The 25,591-nt window shown below is 42.1% G+C and overlaps 1 protein-coding gene and 1 long non-coding RNA gene across 8 annotated transcripts in view; one reads left to right on the top strand and one right to left on the bottom strand.

The window, feature by feature from the left end:
- The window catches only part of ZNF236 (zinc finger protein 236), a 181,759-nt gene extending 177,324 nt beyond the window's left edge, over positions 1 to 4,435 (bottom strand). For 5 of the 6 annotated variants that reach the window (XM_077810520.1, XM_077810523.1, XM_077810524.1 and 2 more), the window contains exon 1: positions 3,959 to 4,021. In XM_077810520.1, the coding sequence (XP_077666646.1) occupies positions 3,959 to 4,019 (61 nt within the window). In that variant the 5' untranslated portion in view covers positions 4,020 to 4,021. Of the gene's footprint in view, positions 1 to 3,958; positions 4,022 to 4,343 lie in introns of those variants that run through there. The other variant, XM_077810525.1, reaches the window with a different exon arrangement.
- A 3,418-nt stretch (positions 4,436 to 7,853) lies between these two features.
- Positions 7,854 to 25,328, top strand: LOC144261208 (uncharacterized). 2 transcript variants are annotated; one of them, XR_013345176.1, is made up of 3 exons: positions 7,854 to 8,436; positions 18,698 to 23,514; positions 23,891 to 25,328. It is a non-coding gene; the product is annotated as an uncharacterized LOC144261208 (long non-coding RNA). The 2 variants fall into 2 exon arrangements; XR_013345175.1 differs by having other exon boundaries at positions 18,698 to 23,967; positions 24,596 to 25,328.
- Positions 25,329 to 25,591: the final 263 nt, after the last annotated feature.

The raw sequence follows: 25,591 nt of genomic DNA, 5'->3' as shown, positions 1-25,591 counted from the left end.
AAACTGGTGCCCCCACAAACCCCTTCAGCTTGAGGCTAACAAGAAACTGGGAGCCTGTAAGCCTTACGGGTGCTAGCTCAGAGCAGGCTTCCAGGCTCTCAGTTCTGACCACCTTATAGGCCTCTAAGGAGACGAAGAGCTGGGACTCCCATAGCTCCCTGATCCCCTGGAGCCTTGGACTCCAGGGGTATAACTATACAGCGATTAAAAATCCGTGGCTTGCCCGTGCCAGCTGACTCGGGATAAGGGCTTGTTTAATTACAATGTAGACGTTTGGGCTCAGGCCTGGACCAGCCACAGGTGTCAGACATACCCTAGAAGCCCCGAGGTCCCTGGAGTATCTGCTGGCAGGTTGCCCTAGAGCTGCAAACTCCAAAAGCTCAGGCTTCTTAGGAGCCATGCAGGCGAGATGGCTGCAGAATTCCTTGGATTCTTTCAAAGCTTCACTGAAATCAAACCTGGTTTTTGTCCGAGTCCCATCAAAATCAAACCAATTTCAACTAACCAAGAAATTCCACTGAAAGAATATTGTCACAATTTTTCTAACAAGCTCTAATTAATTGCCTTTTCTCTGCATAAATCTGCCAATTATCCATACTTCATTCAAAATTATACAGCAGATGCCACTTATTAGCAACTTCTTGGTTCCAAGCAAAAAGTTGCTATTATCTTAAAGCTGCCAACAAACAAAAGGCCCATGCCTGAAACAACAGCCAAGGCGGAAAGCCCCACAGCCAGGGACCTGCCACCCACACAGAAGGTAACCGGGAACTCCTTCTGAAGTCTCGGTGCTGAAGGCTGGTAAGGGAGGCTGCGGTCAGGACAGCAGCAGAGAAGATAGAACTGAGCACCTGCAGAGTTGCACAGTACCTCTCCCTGCACTCTCCGAGTTGCACCCTACCCTGACACTAGGGGCTCGGGTTTGGCACAGCCCAGTGCTTCCTTCCCTGCCTACAGCCCTACAAACCTGTAGCCAAGGTTTTCTGCAGGAAGTGGGGACGCTAGGTCAGCAGTGCAGGCCAAGGGATGTGCTGGCCGCCGCTCCAAGCCAATGGGGCTGCGGGAAGCAATGAACCACGGCCAGTGGGAGCCGCGATTAGCCGAACCTGCAGACACAGCAGGTAAACAAACCGGCCAGGCCCGCCAGGAGGCTTACCCTGCCAGGCCACGTGCCAAAGGTTGCCGATCCTTGCTTTAGGTTATCAAAAAAGTTGTCAATAAGCAGCATGACAGTTGCTAATATACGAATCCAATTAACATTAAAGTCTATGGGATGTGTTCTTGACAAAAAATTGCTAATAACCAAAAATTATCAAGTCGGCTAATAACCAGCATCCGTTGAATTACATGGCTTAATTTACACTTTGAAACTTAGCTACACCTTGTTCTTGAGAAATATTGGTATTACTTTTTTTAAAAATAACCTATACAACAACCGGTAGTTAGTTGTCCTCAGCACATCACATTATACCTAAATAATGTACGGGTCTGAGTTCAAAGTATGATTTAAATATCAGAGGGGTAGCCGTGTTTGCTGCTTTTACAGATCCAGACTAAGAGTCCTGTGGCACAGGACTCTTTGCCGCTTTTATGATTTAAATGTTATTGGATATACTTTTATCATATCAAGGCTGAAGGTCAGAATTTTCATACAGTTTGAATGTCTTTGTTTTGGTCAGCTTGCATTATAAGCTTGACAAACATTTTTACCCATTTATGTTACCATTATTCAAAAGCCTTGTGTATACATTTTAAGTGTATAAAGTACATGCACTGAAAGATAATTGCTTTGTTTTCAAAACACCAAAAGCAATTGTTACAAAACTGACTGCTGATCTGTAGTAAAATCAAAACTGTTTGAGTGTCATTTTTTATTTTTGCATTACTTAGTTTAAAACAGCAGAAAGAATCGCTTTAAAAAAAAGTCTTAAACATGCTTTGAGGCTGAAACTTGTTGGAGCACATTTGCATTGTCTGATTTTTCTATACGGAGCATAACATTCTTCGTTAATACATATCTCCTGTTTCACAGCACATCATCACTGTTTTTCCCTGCAAGCATAAAGTCCCAATCCTGCAAGGAGCACCTCATAGATTCCGCCTTGCAGAAACGGAACTTGGGACCCAAATCTGCAAACATGCATTTAATTTTTCCATACAAGTAGTTCCATTTAGCTAAGTGTGATTACTCATGCAAAGTTACATGTGTAAGCATTTGCAGGACCAGATCCATAGTTCTGATAAATTATTCCAATTAACTAACTCCAGAACAAATATAAAGGGCATGCTATATGAATGACACTTCTTAGAGCATTTCCATGCCCAAAAAACCCTAAGTCACCACCAATTCTCATATTAGTTAGGTAATCATTCAGCTGCTATAGAAATATTTTCTACTCAACTTTCAACATCATAATATGCATCTGTGGACTATGGGTGGAAAGAACATATGATACATGCTTACCCTCCATTACCAAATATTGCAATTTATTTTATTTTTAAGCCTGCATAATGAACAATACAAAAATGTAATATTTCAACTAAGATAAGAGTTTAATTTAGGAGGGGCAGGGTGAGATTCAAGTATTGTGGAAGGCCCTGACGCAGGAGAGTCCTTACACGTACAGTTTAAGTCTTTGCAGGATCAAGACCTAAGACACTACTGCAGAATTTTCTCACTTCCCTTTTTAAAAAAAATCAATATTAAATAGTATTTTCAAAAATTGAGTGAGATTTTTAAATATCTAACAAAACAAAATCTTTCACTGTAGGGTTAAGAACTTTTAAGGGAGTTTAAAAAATTAATTCAAGATTAAGGAGTATCTATCCCACAAAATAATAAACATTTAGCCCACCTCCTGAGAGAAAATTAAAAAAAAAAATCAGTTGCTGCATAAGAGAAAGAGTGCTGTTGAATGTCTGTACATCAAAGGACGAATTAAGTCCCTACTCTATGGGAGGGACTCTTCTATGCTGTTACTTACAGGTTCCTGCAATCTAATCTATCACTTTGAAAGCGAGTTGAAGGTAAACAGAGGCACAGACCTACCTGAGCATCTGTGCTAGTTTTTTGGGCTGTTATGATCATGCTTTCCCTCTCTGGTTTCTGTGAGAAAGACCCAGATATAAAGGGAAAATTGACTATAAAAAGTGCTATCAAATACACAAAGACAACTACCTGGAAAAAAAAAAATCTGTTCAGTGATAAATAATCATAAAGGGCCAGAGGAATAGGCAGAACCGTGTGGCTTTTATGTTGATCGTTTCCTTATGCGCAACACACATGGAGTGACTGTTTTAAAACTCTCTTAAAAGTTATTTCTTGCAAGGAGAGCCCCGAGTTCTCAGCCTGCATTGCACGGCTGCCTCTGTCGACAGCTAGGTCGTATATTTCAAGCCTGTATTTGTTCAGTTTGGGGGGTGGGGGGCGGGAAGAGAGCAACAGGCGACCCCTCATCGCCAAACTGTCTCCAGTCAGGCTCCTGTTCCGCTCTCCGCCCAGCCGGTGCTGCAGGGCCCGGGCACCATCGAAACGCGCACCCGCCGGGGAGGCTAATACACGCCTCGTCTCGCTTTCTTATGCCGGCACACCCCCCTCCCCCAACGCCGTTTAAAAGCCGTTCAGAAGCTCCCCCACCCCCCATGCGAGCGAATATAAACGGGCCCCGGGAAGTGCCCGCTCCCAGGCGCGCTGGCTCCGGCTCGACGCCGCGGCGGCGGCGCCGCTGGAACTGAACGAAGCAGGAACAGCGCAGGGCCGCCGGCCCGGGATCTGCCCGCTCAGTATCATTCCGCAGGGCCTAGCTCCCCCTCCCCCCACACAATAGACCCGGCCTCCCTCCCTCCCCCCCATATCCGGGGACTATATGCGGGACCCGGCGGAGGCTTTTCGCTACCCCTAGGGCCCCAGTCTCGAACCCCACGGCGCACATCGAGCCTGTCCAGCCGCGCTAGTTACCTGACTCGGCGCCGGTCTTGTTGTCCTCCCTGCTGGGTTTGCAAGGCCGCCCCCTCGGCATGGCTGCCCCCTCCCCCCACACGCGCGTGCGCGCGCGCGCACTCACCCCCCCCACACACAGCAACGGCGGTGGCGGAGGAAGAGGCGGTTGAAGGGTGGGGCAGGCGAGGAAAGAATGGACCGGCCCTATACACAGAGATTGAGGAACTGCATGGAGATGCGCCAGACAAGTGAAACGCGCACGCGCGTGAACCGCGAGCGTGGGGAGGAAGGGAAATGCGCGCGGCAAAGGCGCTTGCGCTTTACCCGCGCGAACGCAAAAGGTCTCAGGTCGCGAGGGAAAGAAAAGTGATTCTAGTGAAAGGCGGCGGCGCATGCGCCCTACCCAGGATAATGGCAGGGGGTTATGCGCGTGCACTCGCGAGCGGGAGGGAGGGAGAGGTGCACGATGACGGATGGCTTTGCCTCTGTGACATCCGGGTACTGTGGAATTCTGAGAGCGGAGCGGAGTTCCAATCGCACAGCGGCAGCTGCTGGGCGGCGGGGTAGGGATGGAGGACCTGTGGGCCGCGTGCCTGCAGAATGGGAGTGGAGCCAGGGAGTGGCATACACACACGTTACCCTTCCAGGCAGGCTCTGGAAATCATGACACTAGGGTAGCCAGCCTGGGTGGGACCTGTTGCTGGAGTTTCCTGACGGGACATAATCTTTAATTAAAGAATCTTGAATTCCTGGAGACTCCAGGACAAAATCCTTGGGGGGTTGGCAACCCTACGATCAAGTCACAAGTATTGCCTCACACTAGCCTGAGTCAGGCCCTGGTCCCCTCCCCATCACAAGTGGCTTAAACACACCATGATTTTATCCAGCAATGTTGGATGCTGGACTCTTTTTCTTTGCCATCTGGGGTCTGAGAGCCTTTAAGGAGTGCACATGCTCCAGCTTTTCTCCACAGCTCTGACAATTAGAAATTTAATATTTTTTTAAAAAATGAACAGTCTCCCCCAATCCCTTGTCTGAAGGAGTTGGGGTTTTAAGAAAAATCATATAGTGTGAAACTCACCCAGAAATCAGGTGAGCTGGCATCGCTGAGGTTTTTGGCTATAGTCTTCTCATCTTCAAATTCAGTGAGAAGTTGCCCCTGAAACACACACATGCAGCTGCAGTGCACTTTGAACATCTGTGGGGAGAGGGGTATAAAATGTACTCACAAACACTGGAGTCTGCCTGTGCCTCAGCGGTGAGAGGGACATACTCCCTTTTCTGCCTCTAAAATCCTCACCACTTAGGGTTGCCAGTTTTGGTTGAACATATTCCTGGAGGTTTCATCACATGACAATCTTTCATTAAAAGATTAATCTTTAATTCCTGGGACTCCTGGACAATCGTGGAGGGTTGGCAACACTACTCCCATGCCAATTCTATTCTGAAAACATTCTCCCCAGTACCTCCCTGTCTCACAATGCTGCCCTGAATCGTACACCCCTGCCCACATATGGAATCCAGCAAGCATGGGGAGCTTTCATAGCCCTTGAGATCAGACAGGACCATTAGATCATATTGTCTGATCTTCTGTCTAATCCAAGCCACAGAATTTCACCCAGTTACCCCACCATTGAGCTTAGCATTTGACTAAAGCATACCTTCCAGAAAGGTCTTGCTGGTGACCCCCCATGTCTCTTGGTAGTGAGTTTCAATAGTTAATGACCCTCACTATTAAAAATGTCTCCCTTATTTCTAATTTGAATTTGTTCATCTTCTAACCTTTGGTTCTTGTTATGCCTTTCTCCATTAGATTAAAGAGCCCTTTAGTACCCAAACTAAAGGGGTATATTGTAATCAAGTCGCTTCTCAGTCTTCTTTTTGATAAATAGCTTGACTTCCTTAAATCTTACTGTATGGCATTTTCTCTAGCCTTCAGAAAATCTCAGGCTCTTTTCTGCACCCTCTCCAATTTTTAACATCCTTTTTAAACCGTGAACACCAGAAGTGTACGCAGTATTCAGTATCAGTCGCACCAATTCCATATAGAGTGGTAAATCCACCTCCTTACTAACTTCATACATCTAAGGACTTCATTAGCCCTTTTTGCCATTCCATCGCACGAGGAGCTCATGTTTAGAGCCCTGCATGGATACAAAATTTGTGTCTGCATCCAATACGCAAACATGGTCCACGGATGCGGATATAAAGCAGATATCCACAGATATGCAGTGCTCTACTCATCTTGAGTTGCTATCTACTGCATCCCTTACATCTTTTTCAGAGTCACTGCTTTCCAGGATAGTCACCCATTCTGTAGGGATGGTCTGCATTCCTTGTTCCTACATTTGGCTGTATTAAATCTCAAATTATATGAATATATGCAGTTTATCAAGCAACCCAGCTTGCTCTGTATGACTGCTCTGTCCTCATGATTATTTACCATTTCACCAATCTTTGTGTCAGATACCAATTTTAACAGCAGTGATTTTATATTTACTTCCATATTGTTGATGAAATGTTGAATAGTGTCAGGTCAACCACCAATCCCTGCAGATCCCCACTCCCATTCAGTGATGGTTCCTCATTGACCATGACTTTCTGAGATCTGTCCATTAGCCAGTTCTTCATCTATTTAATATAGCTCCAAAAAATAACAATGAAGCCTATTTTTAACCAGAATGTCATGTAGTACTAAGTCAAGCACCTTACAGAACTCTAATTATATTACACCTAGACTGTTGCTTTATCAGCAAAATTTGTAATCTCAAAGAATGAAATCAGATTTGTATGAATGTAATTGGGGCTTCTTTCCAGCAAGCTGAGTTTGCAAAGAGCACACTTAGTTCCTTTTCTTCCCCTGCTCTGCCAATAGATCACATTTGGTGTTTAGCCCACCCCAGCTTGTTGAAATGAGGGAAAAGGGTTTGAATTGTTGCTACCCTTGCATTGGATGCCTCTGGGTGGATTCCTTGCCACTGCCCACTCTACACATAAGAAAGGCAAAGGGCAGCAGTGGCCTCTGGTGGCTGTAGGCTAGAACTATGCTAATGTTGCCAATATCTGCAGCAGTAAACCACGGACATTAGCCAGTGACATGGCAGCTGTTCACAACAAGCATCTGCTAACTGGACTGAGAAAAAACACCAGAGGTGACAACTGCATATGTTCATTACCCTGAAGCTATTAGCCTATATCATAATTTGCCACGTTGCCATGGATCCCTTTTGAAAACAACTGCACTTCTCTTTTGGTTGTTTTCAAACGTCTCAGGCTCAAGCGCAGAATATTAACACATAAGAAAGAGAAAGAGCTAAGACACTGCAACCTTTAGGATTTATAACTTCCTCTACGTATGCACAGTCTTCTCTCATTGAGCACTTCCTGAAAATAGAGTTCTCAATGAGTATGTCTACACAGCAGCTGGTAGATGTAATTCCCAGCTGAGGTAGATGTACATGCACTAACTCTGCTCAAGTTAGCACCAAAAAATAGTAGTGAAGCTGTGGTGGCAAGGGTAGTGTCTTGGGCTACCCACCCAAGTACGTAGCCAGGGGGTCAGGAGGGATAATACTCAAATGGCAGCTCAGATAGCCACTCATGTTGCCACACCCATACTGCTATTTTCAGGCAGTAGCTCAAGCAGAGTTAGCATATATTCCGGGGGTGGCCAAACTGTGGCTTGTGAGCTGCATATGGCTCTTTGACAGTTAAAGTGCGGCTCTCAGAGTCCCCCGTGCACCCCCAGACTGGTCGGGGGCAGCTCGGGGCTTCTGCCTACAGTGGGGTGGTTGGGCAAGGGGCTTCTTCTGTCCATCAGGGAGGGGAGATCTCGGGGCTTCAACCCCATGGGGCACACCTGCTGGGGCTCAGGGCTTCAGCAGGAGTGGGGCTGAAGTCCCGAGCCCCATTCGGCACCTCCTATGGGGCTGAAGCCCCGAGACCCCCTGCAGCCCAGGGCAGAAGCTCCTAGCCCCACCACAGGGCTGAAGCCGAGAGCCCCAGCAGGTACACTCTGGCTCTTGAACTTCTGAAGGTTGTCGTATATGGCTTGGAGGCTCAGGAAGTTTAGCCACTCCTGACATATACATTTACCTGAGTGCGAATTACACCTCCAAGCTTCCATGTAGATATGCCCTATGACATTACCCTATATCTAGGCATACTATCATACTGTAAACACCCCTTACTAGGAAACTATCTATCATAAGACAGGCCGTAAGCACAGAATGGTTTAAAAGAAAATTTGCTTTTAAATATATTAATGAACTCTGTGTGGTTGCATTAGCAACAGAAACTTGTTAAAGGTTGCAGACTGTAGGCCTGAGCCTATACCACTGAAGTCTATAGGAGTGTTGTTTTTTCTCCAGAGACTTCAATGGGAGCAAGATCACAATCCTCTATTCTCAGTGCACTCTGCATGAAAGTTGGAGGGGAACTGGATTATTGCTGCATTATTCTACCGTGGAGGAGTGGAAGATACTTGCTAGCATCACGTAGGTGGATGAGCTCATTATCTTCAAAATTTAAGCAGAAAGCTCTTAATGCACAGTATTATTTAGATAGGTAGTTGAGTTATTATTTTAAATTACAGAAATCATTTTCCTAAATGTTGAGGAGATATACTGTGACTGAGACTATTACACCCACAACATAAAGTGATGTGGCGGAGATCACTGTAAGAATTCTAAAAATGACTTTTTTAGAAGTGTTTCTTTAAAACAGTAGGAAACATTTTCTCCTTTTTAGAAAAGTCAGACATAATTAATTTTCTTTTAAAATCTAACAAACCTGAAATTGTACAATTGAACATCGTTTCTTCACCTTGAATTTTGCACCAAGTAGTATGGTATATTAAATAAAGTTTTACACTTCTGTGGTGTTTTTCACATGAAAGCAATTTAATTGCTATATACATACGATACAACTGAAATGCAGACAACTTGGGGATGGAGTAGAACAGTCCATCAGCACACAGCATACTGCAAAATAGTGGAAGGAAAAATTTTGGCCAGTAATATCAAGGCAAGACGTGCCACTGATCATTAATATCCACGCATAGCAGAACCTTGTTTTTTAAGGTCTCATCCAAAATTTCCACCCAATAAGTTTTGCGGTACCCCATTGATCAATTACAGAACGCTCAAAGGAAAAATTTACCTCACCAAGGTAATAAGGTTCATGAAGTGCACAGAAATATAAGGTATAGTTAAGAGAAGAGCTGGATTACAGCCCTTGGGTGCTTGACTTTAGCTTGGTGTACCTTCCCCTAAACTACAGATATTATGTAATGAGGATCTTGCTCTCACTCTGAGGCACTAGTCCTGCAAATATGTATGTTCTTTATTTGATGCATGTTAATAGTCGCTTTGCTGTCTGTGAAACTCCAAAAATGAGTAAAATTAAATATGTACTTAAGTGATTGCCATATAGGACTCTTAATCTGTTAACCTATAGTTGGGGGATGGGGCGGGTTCTCCGTATTTTGTGAACCAAAACTTTGTTCACATAGTTTGTTTGGCACATTAATGTCTGTGTTTAGAGGTACTAAGTTTTTGCCAAACCATGTAAGAAAACATATTAGAAATCCATTTTCTTTTTTTATAATTTTAAAGGATAAAAATCAATGCTTATTTTAAAGCATGCGTTTCTGTTTTTTACCAATTTGAATTTTCATGGTTGCAGGAAACTATGGGAGTCAGGGTCAGACAATTATTAAATGACAGATGTTGACATTCAAAAAGTTAAATCTTTATAACCACTAAAATACAGATTGTCAACATCATGTGTCAAAATTTACAAAGTATGTATATCCTTACATCAAACTCTAATAAGTTCTCAAACATCATTTTTCTTATTTACCCATCTGTAAATTTCAATTATTATTGATGGAAATATTTTTGTCAGTCTGTGAGTGTGTGTACCATGAAATCAATGTTTACTAACATTTACTGATAAATATTTAATTGTTCTAAGCCTACATGTAGGACCTGCAATATTTCAGATGTTATAGGATTTCTTTTCTCCTCAGAAAGGAAGGAATTTGTATTATTTTGTTAAAGTGTAAGCTACAAACACTAAATTATCTGATTGCTTACTTCAAGGCACCAAGTCCCCCTCTATTGACATAAATAGACACATTGACCGAGTGAGTTGGGAAGGGTATAGTCCTTAGTTGGCATTTGCAGAATATACAACCCCAACAGGAAAGGAAGCAAGGTTATAACAAGACAAATATTCACCATTTTTAAATTCATCATCATTTAAAAAGTAAAAAATTATATTCAACTCACTATCCATTGCTAATTCCACTTTTTTTCCCCCATCCAAAATAATAATGTTACCTGTCACATTGAGACACTAAGCTCGTTTCACAGAAGCCTCCAATAAGCTTTCATATAGTAAACTGTTGCTCTAATCCAGTGGGTTAATTATCTTGGTCTGAGGTTAAAGACACTGCAAGTGTGCATCTTAATTAGCTTAACAGAGTAGCAGGTGAGCATAAAGCATGGAGTCAGAAGGAAAAGTGTGAGTGTTGGGCTGCATAATACCAAATAGAGACACTGAGGAGTGAACTTTGCTCATATCAACTGTAGTTTTGGTTATATTCAGCTTCTTCTGACCTGGCTTAGAATTCAGCTGGTGATGTGTAGGTGAAAGGCTCTGTAAACAATTACATAGTTGTAGACTTAACTGGAGAGTCAAGGAAATTAACATCTTTAGACAACATTTTCTTAATGATACATTGCATAAATTGTACAGCTACAAGTGGTACAGCCTCAAAGTTTCCTAACTATACCAACATCCAGTCATATGAAAAGCGCATAATAATACTTCACTTCTTTAATGTTCTTTGTGTGAGAGTTTCAAAGCATTTTACTCACATTGATTAAACTTCACAGTAGCCCCATAAGGAAAGCTGTTTTAATGATGGAAAACAGATGCACAGAGGACTTTTCAAAAGTCATACAGAAGTTTGTGGAAAACCCAGAATTAGAATTCATGCATATCTCCTAACTTTAACTCCTGTACTATCAGACCATCCCAATTCTTTCTTTAAACTCTTGTTTAGATCCTAGTCAATGGTGTCTCCTGTACAATAACAATTTTAAGGGTTATAGGAATTTGGATTGGAATTACTTGAACTGTATGACTAAGAATTTTTTCCTAGTTTGTCTATAACACAAATAAAGTACTCTTATTTTTTGTAAAGAAGAAGGATGTTCTTGTGGTTAACTCAAAAGATGTGATCTTAATTTCCAACTATGCCACACTGCAGGCAATCTTTATGTCCATATTTCCTAACTTTTGAGGGCTTGACTCTGCAACAGTTTTTTTTCTAAATATAATTTCCTAGATTTTTTAAAAGGTTATTTGAAAACAAACAAACAGAAAAAAACAAATTCTTTTGTATGGAACTACAGAGTACATCTAAACTGCAACGTAAGACCACGCTTACTAGAATTTGAGTTAGGAGACCCTGGGTTTGTTAACCTCAGATTTGAGTGTCTACACTTATTTGTAATCCCAGATTAGGAATTGTTGAACCCTGGGGCCCAACCTGGGCCAGCATCTGTGCTGCATTATGCAATCCCAAATCCCATATCCCAGACTTCTTAGCACCCTCCCAAAAATGTGGCTGCTCTAGCCCTTTGTTCATGATGCAGTGTGTGAAAAGCTGACAGTCCGGCAAACTTGACTATGCAGAGGAGAAAGAAAGTCAGCCTATGGAGGGCTCTCAGAGCATAAGTCCAGTGGGGCTGCATCTACACTGCAGAGTAACAGGGCTTGAAGCCTGGATTCCCCTCTTGACTCAGGCTTGGACCCTCGGTTAGTTTTGATTTGTGTGTACACTGCAAAGTAACAGGGCTTGAAGCCTGGATCCCCTCTTGACTCAGGCTTGGACCCTTGGTTAGTTTCGATTCGTGTGTAGATAGAAGGGGGATTGGGCTCAAGCCTGACTTTGAACCCTGGACTTATGCTGCAGTGTAGGCAGGCACCTCTAGACTAGGCAGTTCATAGCCCCATCTGGCTGCTGCATTAGTTATGAATGTAAAAAATTTGCTTGAACCCTAGCAGCTCTTTCGTTACTAATTAAGCACAGAGTGTAGACATACCCACGGTGACCCTCCACATGGGTCGTCGGTATGGTTGGGCCCTTTAGATCCACAGCACATAACTCTACTACAGTGGTTCCCAAACTGGGGTTCGCGATCCCCTGGGGGTTTGCAGAATGTTCGCCAGAAAAATTTCACTAATGGCAGCCAGAGGACCCTGGGCATTGGAGGCAGCAGGTGGGACCTGGTTGCAGGGCAGACAGCCCGAGCCCCAGGGAGAGCAGGGCAGGGCAGTTGGGGCTGGCAGCCCGAGCCCTGCCCCTGTCAGCGGGGGAGCCGGCCGCCAGAACCCCAGCGTTCCACGTGCGGCTGAGAGCCCGAGCCCTAGCGGTCAGCGGGACCTGCAGCCCAAGCTCAGTGGAGCTCAGTTGACCGGAGCAGTCAATGGGGTCCAGCAGCAGGAGCCCCACGGAGTGCAGAGGAAATTTAAACTTAAATCCCTGGAAATATTCATTTTTAGGAGGGGGTTCATGAGATTTTACAATTTAGTGAAAGGGGTTCGTGGGCTGTTAAAGTTTGGGAACCACTGCTCTACTGCATATGCGAATGGAGTAACTGGCAGCAGTAATAGATTATTACCTTCTGCAAGGACTAGCCAGTAGAGATGAATGGAGATGCACACTTTGCTAGTGTATTTCATAGCTATTTGCTAGATAGCAGAAGAACATTCAGACTCTAATCCTGGGTTAAATTCTGGGTTTTGTAGGTGAGTATTCTTTAGGGATTATAAACTCTTCTGCCCCGGTCCTTTCTGACTACCTCTTTCTGCCCCTATCATCTACTTGCTTGTCTGGGGCCCCTTTTGCCTCTACTTCTTCCCTAGAGCCTGACCCTTTGCCCCCCCCCTACTCTGTCCCTATTCTTCCCTGCAGTTTGTATTGCACCCCCCCACTCTCATCATCCCCACTACATTCAAACGGACTTGGGGGGCATAGCCAATGTTTCCCCCTTCTGTCCCTTTTCACCCCTAGCAGCTGGAATGAGCAGTTGTAAGAAAAGTCCTGTACAGCTCCAACTTGAAGCATGCTCATTGTGGACAGAATCTTCAGAGAATTTAGCTGCAAAACTCTAACAGGTGTCTACTGAGCATGTGTGAATTGTGGTTTCCAGAGGCTCATAATTTGGCTAAGTGTGGGTGGATTTTCTGGGGGGACATTAAAAGGCACATCCCTCCATCAGTAGTGTGACACACACACACGCTAAATTTCAAATCCCTGCTCCAAAGCATGGAGGCACTAGCGCTTTTCCGTGAAACAGTTGTATGAATTTTTTTAAAACCATAGACTAAACAATGTATTCCTCCCTAATTTCATTCTTCAGTACCACTGAAGCATTTTACCTGAAACTTAAAAAAAAAGTTTCTGGCAGACACCTACCCATGAAACATTTCAGACCAAACAGTTAAGATTTGGCAAAAATTATAAGCAACTGAAGACAGGGTCTCATAACAGGAAATGTTAGGCAACCTTACTGTAGATACACTATCGTTTCTGCCTCTATGAATAAGAATGAAAATAATCTGGTTAAGGAGTTTCAACCCCATCCATTAATTCCTTCAGTTCTATCTCAAAAATAAGGAGCTTTAATATCAGAAACTGCTTTTCAGGTATTGTTGTTCCATGTATATTTATTTAACTACAGCCATTCCAAGTTGACTCTAGTCTAATCAACTCCTTGTCTGCTTCCTCCACCAGCAGCAGAACTAGCACATCAGAAAACATGGCTATCATTTGGGAAGGCAAGTGCCAAACTGCAAACAGTTTTAATTCACACTACTGAAAACAGTGACTGTATATGCAAAATATGACATCTGAGAAGTATATAACATTTGCCTTGTAGAAGGACTTGCCAAGTAAGAGAGGAGATAAATAAGCAACTAGACTAATGGAAATAACAGACTTAAAACGGAAAGGGACAGAGACCAAACAGAGTACAGTACCTAAGATATATTTGAAGAAGTGTACTAAGAATGGAAAACATCTAGCAGAGAGAGTCAGTGAAGTATGTGGCAATACATTTAATTATCTGGAGAGCTAGTTGAACAAGTTGTAAGAAGTTAGTGAAATGATTATTAATTAGGAACACCTGATAACTAGTAAAATAGCGTTTAGAGGGAAAAAATAGAATCTTGCAGTGCTATTATCTTATGCTATTATCTTGAACTCCCTCTGGGTGTTGTCTTCTGTTCTATTTTCATTCCATCACCTCCAACCACCTACTTCTATGCTGGATGCAAGCAGATGTTCTTAGAAATGTAGATCTCTGGAGCTGCCTGTGATAGCCTGTCCACTTTTTTTCCCCCTCTCAGTTGCAACTTTCCCAGCCCCCACATTGTCAGGATGTTTAGCCTTCATTAGCTGAGATAGATGCTTGTGAACTTTTCTGCCTAATTGTCAAAAAGATTTTCTTTTTTTACAGGCAGTAGTAGTCATAGTTGGGACAGTTACAGGCATATGCTATAACAGATCAAATAAGAAGTAAAAATCTTGATCAAGCCAGAGGACACATGAGAGAAGTACTACCTGAGTTTTCATTAAACAGATCTGCTGTATATATAGATCCTTATGTGTGTATGGGGGATTCAAAGGAGCTGCAAAGAAGCCACATTTTCCCACCTGAAAATTCCCTTGTCATAGGGAAATGCTCAGCTGATGCTAATCTGATTTAGTGAACCCCATCCCCACCCCCAGCTCCCGCTCTTGTGCAGGTGGGGAAGCAAAGCTGCAAGACAGTACCCTTCAGCTATACCCAGCTGGTGTGCATTAAAATCACCTCCACCAGGGTTTAGGGTGAGGTCAGTCTGCCCTGAGAATTATGGAGCCATAAGTACCGTCATCTCTTCCTCTCTCTTTGCTGTGCCAAATGAATCTGAGCCCCAGTCCATCTTAGATACTCATATGGCCTCATTACTGTAATATCTTAGTACCTCACAATCTTTAATGTATTTTATCCTCACAACCCCCTGTGAGATAGGGAAGTGTTAGTATCCTCATTTCATAGGTAGGGAACTGAGGTACAGAGAGATTAAGCGACTTGCCCAAGGTGACACAGGAAGTCTGTAATGGAGCAGGGAATTGAACCCCATTCTCCTGTATTCCAACTTAGTGCCCTAACTATTGGACAATCTGATATAACTGGTTGAGGAAAGGTATCAGACAGCATCATCTGTTGTCCCTCGATGTAGTTGCAATCCAAGATTCTATATGGCTGGAGCTGACTAAAGTACAAAAAAAACAGGCTTCACCTTAAGATGCTTGTAACCCCTGCTGAATTGCCATGGGAATCTTATAACTGTGGTGCTGGCAAACCAGCTAACCTGTATATGATCCTTAGAGGCTTAATAAGTGGCACTGCAGTTGTAATCAGGACAATTCACTTGTGTGTGGGTATCAAAGAAATGTTAAGTAGACCAGCAATCACTATCTCATTCATTTGTAGTAATAGGAATCAAGAGTAGATGCTAAATGTGTTTGTCTGTGTACCTATGTCTTGTTTGAAGTTTACCAGTGTCATCAAATTAGCTTTTAGATGCTAAATCCTTTTTATGTCTTAATTGTCTTTACATTATATATGCGGCTCTGTTCAGTCAACCTTAAGATCAAAGATGTATAAACACTACATGAACTAATGATATTACTTATATTGTCTTCAGCTTATCTATCCCTATTATAACAAGTGACCAGCAATTGCCTTATGTAAATCAGTGTAGAGGAATTACCTGTGTATGCATAGGAAATGTTATGTTAACTTAAAAGGATGGGTCCTTGTGGGCTCAATAAAGAGGAATCTTTGAACACATATTGTGCTCAAGAAACTTGATAGCTTGTTTCAACTATAAAAGAGAGGCATTGGGTATGATCCTGTAATCTCTAGTCTGCTGAACTTTTAAACAGGGAAAGTTTAAGCCATTAGATGGAAATCTCCAAGTAACTACTTGGATTGTCCTGGATAATTCATGGAAGGCCTCTAACAGACTCTACATCTAAGATGTTCTTTGGACTCTAATCTTTTTTGGGTGATCCAGAGAGACTTATTGCAAGCTAGCAGATTTAACATCACTGCTATTATCCAGATCTACAAACTCTGAAATTAACTGTAATGTATATGATTCATTTTAACCTCTTAATAACTCTTCCTTTTTAATTTTAATAAAGGTTTTATGTTTTGTTTATTAAAGGATTGGTTATCAGTGTGATTTGGGGGTAAAATCTGAAATATATTTTAAGGTGGGGGTGTGTTTGAGCCTTTGTGATTGGAAGAATTTTATATGTGATTTCTGTTTTTAATAATTATTTATCACAGAAATCTGGTTGTCTGGATGGTAAACCAGGGACTGAGATGCCTAAGGGTGCTGTGTTTGGGCTTCTTGTTAACCAGTGGTGATCCAGGAGCTCACTTTTGTTACTGGCTTGGTGAAATCTAATTCTAGAATAAGCGACCAGTTTTGGATTGTTTCTTACAGTCTGCCCTGAATCTGGCCTTCTCAGGGGTGACCCATACCAGCATGACAGTAACAAAGGGAGTCACCTCACCAATATAGTGAAGGAAGATACCCTGTTGAGAAGAGGCTATTGAAGAGGAATTACATCCTTTAGAATTTGATAATCCAAGTGAATTAAACTGGACAAAACCTTCAGTGTCAGGCATTTCCACTTCTGAAGCCCTAGCTTCCAAGGCATGAGTGTCCATTGACTTCCTCCACAAATGATTTTCAACACTGTTAAAATTATAGATTTGGGATACTTCTGGTGGATGAAATAAAAAAACATCTGGTCTCAGGTTTTGACTCTTGTGGATTTTTATCCTGTTGAAGCTAAAATTCATAACTTAATTTTGGATTTTCAGTTCTGCTATACTAGTTACTATAAAGAATACTTGTGGTAAGAACTTTTTATGAGCCATAGTACAATGTAATATTGTGTATGAGATCCACATGTCCAAGAATGAATATCACAGGATAGAAGTGCAGGAACAGTTAGGGTTAGATTAATTCAATTTAAACTATTTCTCATCCCCTACCTCCCAGTTGGGTCTTGGGATAGATGCAAAATTAAATTCCTGGCTATTTGCCACTAGAATTTATCTTAAAAGACATTAGCAGAAGGATTCTGTCCCTACTATGGAAGAGTGTATGGAGCCCCTGGGTACTTGTCTTTCAATGAGCAAAATTGTGTATGTGATAAGTAGGTAGAAGAAGGCTGTGTCAGTGGTTAGACTACTGGCTTGTGACCTAGGAGACCTGTGTTTAATTCCCTGCTCTCTCACAGACTGCCTGTGAAAGTTTAGGCAGTCATTTAGTCTTTCTGTGCTTCAGTTTCTCATCTGTAAAATGGGGATAATTGTACTTCTCTACCTCACAGGGATGTTGTGAGGATAATGATTGTGAGTGATCGGATGCTGTCGTGATGGGGGTTCTTTTATTTATATATATATATGAGGATCTCCCAAAATACAGGACTCTGACATAGATACTATATAATGCTGAACAGTATTAGAGTTAGTATGGAAATCAAGAATATTGTCTTTCACTATTCTTGTATGAAGACTGTGCAGAATTATTGTAGCTACTACAACATTCAGCTTTAAAACTCTGATGTCCTACTGAATACTTCTATGCATTGCACATTGCAATGGCCAAGTCACTCCTCTCTAAATGTCCTTAGTAGCTTTTCCTTGTCCAAACTCCAATGTGTCATGTTTGAGCTTCTTTACTACATCTTTAAAGCCTTTCACAACTCTGTTCCTCCCTAGTTATCTGCTCTATCACCCCTCAACACATACCCCACCAACGATGCCAACCTGAATGGCAACACTCTGCTTCACCCACAAGCATGTGTGTGTGCTTCTTTCCATGTTTATGTATGGCATGCTCGTCCTGAACCACTCCATAAAGTTACTAACCTGTCCTTCAGTTCTTCTTAAGAACTACTCCTACAATTATGTCTGCAGGAGATCAACTGATAATGGCTAAGCAGAAAAACAGTGAAGATTGCTGATATTTAAAACAAAGATTTTATAGTATACAGAATTATGAACGTATGCAAAAAGTAAATGCATAATCTGTATTTATTTCCTGTTATTGTTAATCTGATTCCCCTTTTTCATGACCCTCCTACTGGTTGTTACATTCACTTGTTGCACCTGGTCTTAAACTAGATAGAAAGACATGGTCCATACCCTAAGGAGCTTACGGTTTATACAGTAAAAGAACGACACCCACTCTACACACCTGGAAGTCAATGACAGTTTTGCTGTTGACACTGATAGGAGCAAGACCAGGTCATAAAAGCAGCATATTCAAAATTATACTGACAGGTACACCTTCTCGTCTGCTGAATAATTCATGCCTTTAATTTTAGTCCTTTCCCTCATGTGGGCAGTCTATCAACCATAAATCTAGTCACACCACCTAAATTATAAGATGAGAAATATATCTGAGTATTCCTACTTTATAAATACTCCCTCCCCTTGGCAAAAAATCAGCTCTCCAGTCAGAGAAAAGAACATCAATGCTATGTGCAGCAACACAATGAGAGAGTAAAGGGTTCATAAACTGTCTCTGAATAAATAGGTTCACTTTTTTTCCTTTTAGGTATTTGTTTACTCAAATATTCTTAACTGACTTGGTCTTTATTTTCAGAACGAAGTTAAACCTCTAGAGCCCATGACAGGTCAAACAAGGACTTTCATCACAGAGATGATATCAAGCAACCCTTGAAGACTATGTTCGTGTCGATAATCAACATAAGAGTCCTTATTGAATCGCTGTTTGCAAAGGTGCTAAAAAGAATGATGCATTCTGAGGAATCTGTGATCAGCACATTATAGGATATTCTCATACACTTCCATGATGAGATTTTATTTACATTTTTAAAGATTATTATTAATTCACACAGAAAATTACCATACAAACTCTTAAAGCAGCATAACCAGCCCTCAATAGCAAGGAAATTAGAGCGCTTACCATATTCTTAACTGACTTCTGATATCCAAATCTTACAACAAATGTGGAACAATAACATCATGCAGTAATCTTATTCATTAGATTTAGTGAACGGGGTAGATGTAGTAAATCTGCATTGATAGATGCTTTTGTGTATTCAAACATGAAAGTTATATTAAGAAAAGGGTGAAACTGAATAAAAAAGAGAAAAAAAGGTTTCTAAACTTCTCACCTTTTTACTTCTGTTCAGTTCCATCAAGCTACATTTTTTCTGGTTCTAAAATTAACACATCCCTGCCTCTCATAACTAAAAGCATATGCTAGTGCCATTTCAGCATACTGGGAGACCAGCAATACCAAGATAATGGTAAGAATCTTTTAAATTTAGTAAATAAAACCAAGAGGTATAGTTAAAAGAGGCCATTAGCAAGTCCCTCTTCTAGATCTGTCACTAAACTGCCTGCTCCAAAATAAAGAGTCCATACATATTGGGTTTGAACATCATGATTGAATAACATTGTGTATTTTATTGATAAAAACATTATGCATAATTCAAATATAATTTTTTGTAGTAGTCATGGAAAAAATGATTCACTTAGCTTGAATAGGTCTGTATCCATAAGAATGACTCAGTAAATACAGTCCACTAAAAAGAGGCCAGAAAGAAAGAAACAGTGCCCCTAATTTATATAATCCAAAAGAAACACAGTAGTCCTGTGTAATCACATGACTCCAGGTGCTGCGGTTTCAAGAAAAACAACAGATGTAGTGAGAATCATCATAAAATTGTGAGAAGTGACAGTACTGGAAAGAGGCTACCACAGAGCCTCTTCTAGAGCTGTTACCCTTTCAAGTTCTGTTTGAAACGCATTTGTCAAGTCTTTGTCAGAGCTGGTTTACACTCCTTGAAGTTCAGAAAGGTTCCTGTTTGAATGAAACCAGTTTTATTTTGTACACTTATAACTGCGAGACAACAAGCAAGGACCGAGAGGTTCATGTCAGTTTGCTAAAACCAAAAATGGACCTTTGGCAAACACATTTCCTCTTCTTCTGAACCTGTGATCCAAAATATAAAAGTAATAATGAGAATACCCTGTAATTACAGAAAATAATGATGTACTTGGGCCACTGGCATGACAAGGCTATTCTGCATACTTGTGATCGAAGAAGGAAGTAAGAAATAGCTAAAAGTCTATGGTTAAGGCTCACATTCTGAAAGACGACAGGATTACATAGATAAGTATTGCTCACTATAAGCATCCAGGGTTGCAGCATCCACCCCTAAGAAAGTAATAATAAAATACCAGAAAGATGCTCCCTTCCCATCATTATTGGAACAGACTTGGATATCATTGGTAGGGAGCTGACTGTGGTGGAGAGAGCATGGAATGTGGGAGAGGAGGTGTGATACATGAAGGGGAGGGGTGGGAAGTAGCTCCCTTTGATAGACACCCAGCCAGCCAGTTAGCTGTAAAATCCCTCTTGGTCTGTTCTCTGCTTGCTTTACCTGTAAAGGGTTAACAAGCCCACAGGTAAAAGAAAAGGAGTGAGCACCTGACCAAAAGAGCCAATGGGAAGGTAGAACTTTTTAAAATTGGGAAAGAAACTTTCCCTTTGTCTGTTGTTCTCTGGGCTGCAGGGACACGGATCAGTAATGCTGTAACCAGCTTTAAGCCAGGTATGATTATAGAGTATCAATTCATACCTCGAACCTACTTATCTGGAGCCTCAGATATGTAAGTAAAATTAGAGAATGTCGAAAAAGACATGATTTGGATTATTTTATTTCTTATTGGCTTGTGGACTCCTCTGTGCTAACCCTAGATGCTTTTGTTTGCTTGTAAACTTTAAGCTGTTCCCCCTAAGAAAGCTATTTTGGGTGCTTGATTTTTGGAATTGCTCTTTTAAAATCTAGCAAAAGTCTAAGTTCCAGATGTATTTTCTTTCTTTTTGTTTTTAATAAAATTTACCTTTTTTAAGAATAGGATTGGATTTTTGGTGTCCTAAGAGGTTTGTGCATATGCTGTTTGATTAGTTGGTGGCAACCACTAATTTCCTTTGTTTTTTCTCTCAGCTCTTCCCTGGAGGGGAAGGTGAAAGGGCTTGAGGGTACCCCACAGGGAGGAATTCACAAGTGCTCCTTCCTGGGTACAAAGTTGTTGGGGGTTTTTTGTCTTTGGGTGGTGGCAGCGTTTACCAAGCCAAGGTCAGAGAAAAGCTGTAACGTTGGGAGTTTAATACAAGCCTGGAGTGGCAAGTATTAATTTTTAGAATCCTTGTGGGCCCCCACATTCTGCACCTGGAGTGACAGAGTGGGGATTCGACCTTGACAGGAGGCCACAGTGCCTAATAGAGGAGCCGGCAGCTGATAAGAGTTTTTTACAGAATTATGTAACAAAGACTGGCATTATAAAGGCAATTTCGTATTAGTTTGTTCCTTTAGTTCTCAACAACTGTTAGTCCACATCACATAACTATGTATTTATCAGTTTGTGAGAACATGTATGGTTCCTCTGCAGGCAGTGTAGCTGCAGGTCACATGCAAGAAAAGTCCCAAATAAGAAATGACAACTTTTTCCCCCCTCTCATATCTGTGATTTTTAGCACACCTTACTGACTTGCAGTAAGGTACTTCAGAGTGCACTGAACTGGTTGTCAGAGCTACGTCATGGCTAAAAAGTAACAGCCAAGCTAAGAGGAAACGTTTGTGTTAGATTTGTTTGTTCTATTTATGTTAATTATAAAGGCATGCCCCAGGGATACCATGAGTATGAACAATATTCACTCTCAGGTTTCAGAGTGGTAGCTGTATTAGTCTGTATCAGCAAAAAGAACGAGGAGTACTTGTAGCACCTTAGAGACTAACAAATTTATTTGGGCATAAGCTTTCGTGGGCTAAAACCCACTTCATCAGATGCATGGAGTGGAAAATACAGTTGGAAGATAGATAGATATAGATATATACACACAGAGAATATGAAAAGATGGGGGTTCCCTTACCAACTCTAAGAAGACAAATCAATTAAGGTGAGCTATTATCAGCAGAAGAAAAAAAACTTTTGTAGTGATAATCAGGATGGCCCATTTCAAACAGTTGACAAGAAGGTGTGAGTAACAGTAGGTGGCGGGAATTAGCATGGGGAAATAGTTTTTAGTTTGTGTAATGACCCATCCACTCCCAGTCTTTATTCAAGCCTAATTCGATGGTGTCCAGTTTGCAGATTAATTCCAGTTCTGCAGTTTCTTGTTGGAGTCTGTTTTTGAAGTTTTTTTTGTTGAAGAGTTGCCACTTTTAGATCTGTAATCAAGTGTCCAGGGAGGTTGAAGTGTTATCAGTGTGCACACTGTGAGGAGGTGGGTGTGAATGCCACCTGCTTATATCCAGGTGCTTCACTTCAAAAAGCAACAAGGAAAGGAAAAATTAGATATTTTGTTTGTTTTAGTACTCTGCTGAAGATTGCAGGACCATCTTTTGTCACACATAATGCAAAAGGTAAGAATGTGAGACAGAAAGACTTATTGGACTCTTTAGTATGACATTAGCAATTACCAAAGTAAAGCACCAATAAACTTTTGGGATGGCATATAAAGATGAAATCCTGACACCTGCTCTAGCCCCTTTAGATTGGATAAAAGGGCTGGAGCAGCATGAAGGTGCACTAATGGTATGTTTATATTGCAATGTAAGCCTGGACTTGTGCCTGGGCTCAAGGCAATGCCCCCTTGCATCTACACTGCAATTGCACTAACCCATGGTTCAGACCCAGGTCCCAGGACCCTGTTGGGTCTGAGCTCAAGTCAAGCCAGGACTTAGGGTCTGAGCCTTATTGCTTTGCAGTGTAGATGAGGCCTCGGCTTGACTTAGCTCCCGGGAGTCATCCGAAAGTATCCACAGTTCCTTGGGGCAACTTCCTTAGTTCTCTCTATGCCAACAATCTACAATGCACTCTATTAAAAACAGTGCTGCTTCTTGGTCATGCGAGCACAGCTAAATTTTGGTGAATCTGTGGTGTGAGGCCAGTAAAACTGTGGACTTCAGCAAAAGCACCAGGAATGACCACGCTTACCAGCAGATAGCTAAAAATCTGGCAGCTCTGCAGATTTTCCGGACAGGTGATCAGTGCAGGAGTGAATACAGGAAGACAAGGGATAAGAATCATACCTCAGATAACTCACAGCAGCATGCCTATTTTATGATGACCTTGACTGGGTCCTAGGCACTGCCCCAGCACAGAGCTAACCTTGCTTCATGATGACCTGGTGATCTGGGATGGCCCTGAATCAAGAATGGGGAGTGATAGGAGCCAGAGGCCATGGGACTGATGAGATCCCAGCCAGGATCATGAAATGACTCTTTTAATTAAACCAGTCCCAGAGCAGGCTGTGGATCAGGATCAACAGCAAATTCTCCGTCCCTACTCAGAAGAGTTGTTTGATCCACGTCCCACAATGAGGAATAGCCAGCTGCTGAGCCTGTAGAGAACCCAGTGGGGACAGAAGCTGCCCCAGAACTGGTAAGTGCATGATTCAAATAAAAAGTTTATTATTACACTAATGGAAAGGATTTCTGCTTTAAGAGGCAATGCAAAAATGGTAAGCCCCAGCTACCAGCATTTGGCCACTAATGGTGGATTATATCACAGAGCCTAGGCATCCCTTCCCTCTCCGTCTCCCCAACCCTCCGCTAGGGGTAGTTCAAAATGGCAACTTGGAATTTCAAACTTTCATACACAGCTGTAAAGTACGTTTGCTACAGTCATTCTTGTTTTCCTTTCAGTAATTAGAAATTTGCCACTCTGCAATCACTTCTCCTGGGTATATGCAGCTACCTGTAAACAGTGAAAAGTGTGTGTGTATGTGTGTGTAACAGTATTCTATTTCCAAATCTAGTCCATTGCAGAGGTAATCCATGCAGAGGTGGAGTAAAGCTGCAGATTTCAAAGAGTTTTGCATTCATCAATAAAAAGGTAAACCATGTGTGAGCTAACACAGCATCATGTTAATTCCCTCATGGATTCTGACCCGTCCTGACTGCTGATAGCTGCAAACTTTTCCTGAAGCAGGAACTCAGGTAGTCAGTCACACTGTGGGGAAGAGCATATTTTCCAAGCCATCTGTACAGCTAACTAGTCCACTCCGCTCACAAGTGTGCTGTTCAGTCACTATTCATTTGAATTCTTCTGCTGCATACACTGCAGGTTTCCATCCAACAGCTTGAAATCAATCTCTCTCTGCCACTAAGGCACCCCAAGAACTGTTATGTCTTCCAAAATATGAAAGGCCTGAAAAGAGAGTAAAAAACCATTTGCAGTGAGGGTGCTATACACATTCCCCTCCTTCATAAGGCAATTAGTTATACATTTTTATGAAACAGAATGAAGGTGTTAATTTTAAACTTACCATTGCCTCTGCACTTCTGTAACTACGATTAACAAGGCTGTGTCCAGAGACAGAGGACTGAAGCATCCCTTTCACAGTGTAGGATCACTTTAGAACTGTTACAATTTATGTCCTTGAGATTCCACAGTAATTAATTCTGTGCTCTTCCACAGAGCTACTTTGAACAATAACCCTCTGTTTCTTGTGCTGTTTCAGGACCCTCAGCCTATACTGCCTGCTGTTCTAAGTTCAGGGACTTGATCCTTGGCCCAACATGGACTCACGGACCATTCCAAAAGGAAGTGTTCCCATGATGAAGTTATGGCTGATGCTCTTGAGAGGGCAGACCAGCAGGTCCAGTACCAGAAGAAGAAGGATGAAAGACTGGAATAATGGCATGCTGACAGGCAGGAGGCAAGGCTGAGGCTCGCCACCCCAGTGGAGAACAGGGTTTTATCAAGGCAGCTGGTACTTGCAAAGCAGTTCCTGGAACAGGAACAGTGGCTAGAGGAAGACAGAGCTCTGCGGAGAGAACTGTTTCAGCAAGTCCTGTCTACAATGGCTGCAAGAACACTGGCTCCTGCTGCGTCCCCATAGCATGTTGCCCCAGCAACATACCCTCCACCCAGCAGTAGCTTGGACAACTCCATATCGGGGCGGCCCATGAATTCAGGACTCTTGAGCAGCTGGGCAGGGCAGCTAAATACTGTGCAGCTTCCCTTCCTTTCGTCCACTCCTCTTGGATGGAAACTTCCAGCCCCACCCCCATTGCAAAGTGAGGGGTAAACGTGTAAAGAAGAGAAAGGAGAACCTGGGACCAGGGGCATCGGATTGGGTATTAACTCTTTCCTGACCTTTCTTTTTGGGTGTGTGGTTTTGTAAGGGCAGCTGGCTTGCACAAGACTGTGAGCGGTTTAGTGTTTTAAGAGCTATTTACAAATAAAGTATGTTATATTTTCAAGAAAGGTTATTTCTATCACTGCATAATATCATACAATCATGATTTCAGATAATAAAGCTCAAAACATGTTGAGTAATTAAGCATTACAAAGCAAACAGTATTCCTCTATTTATGGAGGTACAGCAATTCAAATGTCAGTAAATTCTATCTGTACAGCCATTGGGGCCCCCCCCAAACCACAACCAAATTCATTTTTCACCATGTTCATTGTGTCATGCTGACTTACATTGTATGGCAACAAAGACCACTCC

Source organism: Eretmochelys imbricata, chromosome 2, assembly GCF_965152235.1.
Source record: "Eretmochelys imbricata isolate rEreImb1 chromosome 2, rEreImb1.hap1, whole genome shotgun sequence".
Classification (NCBI taxonomy): domain Eukaryota; kingdom Metazoa; phylum Chordata; order Testudines; family Cheloniidae; genus Eretmochelys; species Eretmochelys imbricata.
Note: the sequence above shows the minus strand (reverse complement) of the source record. Positions and strands in the feature narration are given on the sequence as shown.